A 6,740-nucleotide genomic window follows, 5' to 3' on the forward strand; every position below is an offset into this window, starting at 1 on the left:
AATGCATGCACTTACGCGGACAGGAATTCTCGGACGCGGTTGGTCTGGTAACCGGAACACCAGTGTCAAAATCTCGGTAGCATCCTATGATGTATGTGTTTTATCCACGCCGTCCATACATATTTTCAGAACATTTTATTGAATGACACCAAAAGTGAGGCAGATCCAAATCTTAGGTGGACCACACCACACGAAACAGTGAGGATTGAATGCTCACCGTTGAAATAATTTTGGGGGGCCAAGGAAGTTTTAGATCAAGATGATATTTGAAATAATTTTGGGGGCAACACCGTATGAAATTAAAGACTTTAGGAGCAATTATACATTGTTCCTATTAGTGTGGCCCATCAGAGTTCTATATCAGGCTGATCTTTTTTATGTACGGTTCAAATAAGGGTTACCACCTTATGTACGGAGTAGGTTGTTGACGATTACATGTAGACACACATAAGTGTGAGATCTGAGCCGTTCATCAGCCGACCTCCCTCACACGTAAACTGACTGGAAATCAGGTGCGTCCGATCATCAGGTGGACCACACATGCACCACACTTCAAGTAGCTCACAATCCACACTCAGCATACGTACACGCAGTCACTAATTTCTACTGGTCAAATACGCAGCATGGTCCACTTGATAAACGCCCCAGATCCCACACACGTGTGCCACGTCAGCACAGCCTGCAGGCACTTAAGATAAACGCGTGTAGGGCGAAAGATTAGATTAGGAATACTCTTAAACCCAACCAGCCCTCCTCTCTCTCTCTCTCTCTCTCTCTCTCTCTCTGCATTTCCCGTCCCAAAGGCACGATACGGCCCCTTTACCTCCAAACGGACCTCCGTCCGTTTCCGTCCAAAACGCCGTTTTCCTCCGTGACGTCACGTGACCTCATTCCCCAAAACGAAGTCACAAAAACCCCATCCTTTCCTTAAAATGGCCCTCCACTCGCCACCCCCGACTAACGGCGCCCCGTCATCTTCTAACGGGCGTTATAACTCTAACGACGATGATGCCAACCGCCCCCCTCGCCTGCCGCGCTGGACCCGCCAGGAGATCCTTGTCCTCATCCAAGGGAAGAAGGTCGCCGAGTCCCGCGTCCGTCGTGGCCGTACTGCCTTCGGTCCGACGCCCGCCGAACCGAAGTGGGCGTCCGTCGCGTCGTACTGTAGGCGGCACGGCGTGAACAGGGGGCCCGTGCAGTGCAGGAAGAGATGGAGCAACCTGTCAGGGGATTACAAGAAGATCAAGGAGTGGGAGTCGAGGGTCGGATTAGAGCCGTCCGATTCGTTCTGGGCCATGAGGAATGATGTGAGGAGGGAGAAGAAGATGCCGGGGTTCTTTGATAGGGAGGTTTACGATATCTTGGACGGGGGTGTGGGGCCCACCGTGGAGGGGAAGGCCGGGGAGGAGGCCGAGGAGGAGGAAGGAGAGGAGGTGATCTTTGACAGCGGGCGGGCTGCGGCAGCCGATGATGGGCTGTTTTCGGATTTCGAGCAGTCAGGGCCGGAGGAAGGGAAGGGGAGTCCGGAGAAGGTGGCAGCAGCAGCAGCAGCGGAGGATGAGAGTCCGGTGACGGAGGCAGCGCCAATTTCAGGTATTTTTTTAATTATATTTTTTAAAAAATTTGTTTGAGTTATCTCTCAGCTGGGGGTTGGTGAATGGATTCAAGAATTTGGTATTGTGAACTTGAATTGGGCATGTTAGATGGTGGTGAATTTGATCTGGACCGTTCATTTGAGTGAATTGGATTGTGGGTTGGACAGGGTAGAGGAATTTTGATGATCGGATAATCGTAACCGTCTGATCGGCATAGGAAAGGACTTTGTTGACAATTGGGATTGGATAGGAAATGGTCTGGCAATTAGATGGATAGGATTATGGCATCTGTGGCGTGGGCCATGCGATGAATGGCACGGATCATGGATTGTTTTCATGCAGTTTGTTATAGCAAGGCTTCCTCCTCTAACTGAGGTGCAGCATACCAATTTTCGCCATCTGGTGTGCTGCACTGAAATAAGGCATATGGGCATATGGCAAGATGGTCCATGATCCAGACCGTTTGTTGTATGGGTCCCTCCACGGATGAACCACTGTCCACAAATTGCATGCTTTGGATGATCCTTCTCATCCAATATCTGGATCTGTTCATGTTCAATTGTTTACCATTGCCAAATAAATCTTTTTGGCAATCCGTTTGTAGCCCATTAATCAGACAGTTAAGATCATCTTATAAGTGGGATTTGTGTAATGTGGACAATCGACATTCATGGACAATTATAACAGGCTCTGATCGGTGCTTAGTTGGTGCCCCAAATTGAGAGTTTGTACAGTAGGTTCTGGATTTCAGTTTGAATTTTGCAAGAGGGCCATGGTTCAATGATCCAATCTGTTGATATGATGGACCTTAAACTGGGTGGCCCATTCACAAATAATTCCCCAAATTGGAAGATTGGTGTCATCCACAGTAGGGCCCATCATTTGAAATGATTTAGATCACTAAACAATGGGCCCCACTTCTATAATTAAAAGCCTAAACTTTATTGTACAAGCATGCCCTATAATTCCTCTTTTCTTTGTTTGATTTTGGAGATGATGATGGTTGTATGGTTTTGTCAAGAATTCTCAAGGGCCTGTTTGGCAGACGCTTAGAAATGAGTCCATCTCATTTTAGTTGATTGTAGTAGGGGTATGGCGCGTTTGATGCATGTAGAGGGAGGGAGGGAGGGATAGGAAAAAAAGAGGAGAGACAGAGGACGTGCGACACACGTCGAGAGAGGGAGGAAGAGACAGATCAAGGAGAGTGAATGTCTGGATCGGGAAGAAAGAGAGTTCGCGCACTTGCAAGAAAGAGGGAGGAATTTTAATTACCAAAATACCCTTCCCTCCCTTCCCTTGTCCTGCATTTTAAACTGCTACTAAAACTAATTGCTTGGGTAAAGTTGTCTTCTCGTGGGTAAAATTTAAACCACTTAAAGGCATTTTCCATGTGAAATCAGAACTTTATGACAGATGGCGGCTACATTTTCTAGTTCTCAAACATCCCCAACCTTCATTTAAAATGTCTTCCCATGTCCGTTGAATATCCATAGTTCTTCATTTTAGGGAAACAAATTGCAGGTGTAAATTGGCTAAATGCTACTAGCCTTATCTATCCTTGTATATGGTATAAACTTATGTATCAGAGATCATATTTCTTTTTGGTCTTTGGTCGGAAAGAATGAGTTGCTTCAAGTTGAAGACTCTACAAGGGCAAGGGGAATGCCTAGAAGGACATGGGCGGAGTTAGTCAATCCAATTAGATGGTGATGATGATGATGATTTCTTTTTGTTTAGGATTAGAATAATCTTGATAAAAAATATCATAATCTCTTTAGTTTTCCCTGAATTTTCTGTTTTGCTGTTTTCGGTTGTATCTTTAGTTCAGGGAGTTTTCAGTTCGCTATCTCAGCAGGCTGTCTTCTCTCTGTTCTGGTTTTTTAATGAATTTTCGTTGCCTTTCAAATAAAAAATAAAAAATCATAATCTCTAATACATAACTGTGATTAACTAAAGTGAGACGGAATTTTAGTGATTCGGAAGATTCTCTATTGTAATTTTGGATCTGTCTTTGTGCACATTGCATTGAGTTTGTGGTGCATTGGGGATCTTGTTTTCCTTGGCAGACGACAGACGTAGGAATTGGTGATGTATATAATAGAGGGTATTTGATTAAGTTCCACAACCACATTGATATAAATGATATTCTTTAAAAAAATTAAAATTTAATGCACTTGGAGACTTGGTTAGTACATATGTGGTGCTGGATTGCCCAACAATCATCCTAACCAATAGCACCGATTTGGGTTGCACCAGTATTTTGAGAGAGGAATTGTACAATATGTGACCCACATCTTTGCATCGCATATGTGGGTTTGAGTTTGACAGGTGAGGCTTGTGGTTTGGTAGTCAGAACTGCAGTCTGTTGCACTCCACCATGGTTGGACACTGCCACAAAATTTTCCACAATAGGACTATCTTAACCTTTCTATTTGCAACTAACCCCAAGTTGTTAGGATATGGCTTAGATGATTATAGCGAACTACCGTCTGCATTCAAGTGAAAAAGGTTGCATGATTGGTCACTGAGATCTTCCAGTGTGGGAGATTTCTGGGGCATGGTGAAGCCACATTGGGATGCAACAGTTCAACTGTCTGGATTACTGAACCTTATGCCCCACTTGCCAGAATTGAAAATCCACATGTCCTACACAAATAGACAGGCCATGTATCTTATAATATTTCCTCATTTTGGAATTTCTTTGTTTGGTTTTAGAGGTGTGAAAAGTGTTGTATTTGGTTGTGGAGTCATTTTGACTCCTATTGTTTAAACAATTTTGTTGCACGTTTTTTTTTTTTTTCCTCCGAAGGTGCCAAATTTTATTAAAGAATCTCTCTCTCTCTCTCTCTCTCAGAGAGAGAGAGAGAGATAGACAGAGAGAGAGAGCCTTTAATACAACTTGGTATCTTCAGCGACGGGTTTCTAGAGATGGGTTTTCTTTTAATACGTGAAATTGTTTGGGGAATAAGATTTTGGAGCTTCGAGAGAGAGTTGGTGGAGAATTGCTAGTAATTTTCTTGATTTTTTCCTTTGGGTGCAGAAAAACAGTACAACCCATTTGATCAAGGGCATTTAGATGCAGGTAAGAATCTAGAGCTTACTTGTATATTTGCAATGAGGTTCAATGAAACTTCAGAAATATCCTTCAAAAATGTATCACTTGTTGAAAGATAATGCTCGCTTTTCTGCTGTAGAAGATTTCATGTATCAATATATCATGCTTTGGTATTTTCCTGTTTTTCTAGCAAGCTTTTAACTACCTTTGACTGTAGCCATCTTGGTTGCAGCTCTTTGGTAGAGCATGGTCGTTCTTTTCTCTGTTTTCTTGAATTTAAGCTGTACACTAGTGCACCTTGCACTGTCACAATTGTCAAAATTCAAAAACCCTTTTTTAGAGTAAGGGTCCTGTATTATTGATTGCAAAGGAACAGTTCCATCGAAGGTGAAAGTTCTATTTGTTGTATTTGATTTGAGTGCAGTGGACATTGGCTCAAATTTCCATGTGGTTATTTTCCACTATTGGAATGAGCTCACCTGCATGGGGCCACTGCTCAATGTCCCGAAAGCATTTAATTGACACCTTGCATGGTCAATCATCGATCTGGACAGTCCATTCATTCAAACCATTTGGAGCAAAGCCGTGGTGCAAAAACCAAACCAATTGGATGATCACGTGATTTCTCAACTATACATCTGCACTCATGTGCAAATGGTTGATCTGGACGTTTGTATATTCCCTTCTTAGAGAGATGCACGGACCCACTTTGTTTGGTTCATGTAGGAGATGCGATCCACAAACATAGATTTAAGTAGCACTTTCAGAGTGCGACTCACCTGGGGGACTGAAACCAGTATGTCTTGTTCCGATTCGGTCCCGTATCAGTGCGGTGACTCTTTTCATTTCAAACCAAAACCGATAGGACTCGGATGATGCCGAGTAGTTTCGGACGATATTTAAAACCATGCCCACAAATCTGAATATTGTTTTTTCATACTTGGGTTGACCACCTGCATTGACCCATCAAAGTGTGCATCAGCACCTTCTCCACCCACGAAACTGGTAGATTAGCAAGGCTCCACTGCTAAATATTTCCACTCAACGTCTATGGGAAAAAGATTAAAGCATTTCACGATTTTCTATCCTTTCTTTTGAACTTTTGCTGCAGGCATGGAAAATGAGAAGCAGCTGGATGTCGATCCTGAGAAAGGGTCTGCATCTCAGGAAGGACGGAAACGGAGGCGGGTGTCACCGGCCTGCGATGGGGTCCCCAACCTGCAGGACCAGCTGATTGAAGTCCTGGAGCGGAATAGCAAAATGCTGACAACCCAGCTTGAAGCTCAGAATATAAATTGCCAGCTGGATAGAGACCAGAGGAAAGACCATGCTGATGGCTTGATCGGCGTCCTTAGCAAGCTGGCTGATGCTCTGGGAAGAATCGCAGATAAATTATAGCAGGAGTCAATGAGAAGGATAATAGGCCCATACAAAGGCATTGTACAGTTGCATCCTTTCATGCCGAACCCCATGAGTCACAGCGGATGCAGAGGTGTTCGGTGAATTAAATTTTAAACAGGTAATTAATCTCCCAAGTCATCATTTTGGTTGACTTTTACTATTTGAAATACACTGTCTACTTACCATGAGTTCCCACAAGGACACATCGGTGTGGGCAGCCTATACCTCTCATCTGGTAGGACCCACACCGGATGGGCCATGACCCAAATATTTGTATGGCTTGAACTGTTGCAGATATTCTTTTTCACCATCCAGTTGCAGATAGTTTTTCAGATAAGATTATTCAATCAACAAAGTTTCACGGCTGTGGCCATCCGCCCTCAGTTTCACCAGATGAATGGTCCAGATCCCTGCAATGATGGCCATGTGCCTGCTTTTTCTTGGAGCCTCCAATGAGTAGCATAGTGCACGGTGCAAACAGTCGAATAATGTATATAGTTCATAAGTAGATCTTAAAACCACAGATAGCTGAGGGTTTAAGGGCAATATGTTTTTTGTTCCTCCTTAAAATCCGTTATCCGTTTAAGAGTTATGGTTGGGAAGGTTTAAGATTACATATAATGTTAGAAATAAAGAACAAAAAAAGGTTCCATATGTTACTCTATACATGTTTTAGAGATTTTTTTTTT

The 6,740-nt window shown here is 43.4% G+C and overlaps 1 protein-coding gene across 3 annotated transcripts; it reads left to right on the top strand.

The window, feature by feature from the left end:
- The first annotated feature begins 752 nt into the window (after positions 1-752).
- LOC131246625 (trihelix transcription factor ASR3-like) lies at positions 753-6,740 on the top strand. Of its 3 annotated transcripts, XR_009171452.1 has the most exons (4): positions 756-1,593; positions 4,636-4,677; positions 5,762-6,169; positions 6,346-6,740. XR_009171452.1 is itself a non-coding variant. In XM_058246936.1 (3 exons), the coding sequence occupies exons 1-3, from the start codon at positions 933-935 to the stop codon at positions 6,046-6,048; spliced, it is 990 nt and encodes a 329-aa protein (XP_058102919.1). In that variant the 5' UTR covers positions 756-932; the 3' UTR covers positions 6,049-6,740. The 3 variants fall into 3 exon arrangements, 2 of the variants coding, with proteins under 2 accessions (XP_058102920.1, XP_058102919.1); XM_058246936.1 differs by having other exon boundaries at positions 5,762-6,740; XM_058246937.1 differs by lacking the exon at positions 4,636-4,677 and having other exon boundaries at positions 753-1,593; positions 5,762-6,740.

This window comes from Magnolia sinica, chromosome 5, assembly GCF_029962835.1.
Source record: "Magnolia sinica isolate HGM2019 chromosome 5, MsV1, whole genome shotgun sequence".
NCBI lineage: Eukaryota > Viridiplantae > Streptophyta > Magnoliopsida > Magnoliales > Magnoliaceae > Magnolia > Magnolia sinica.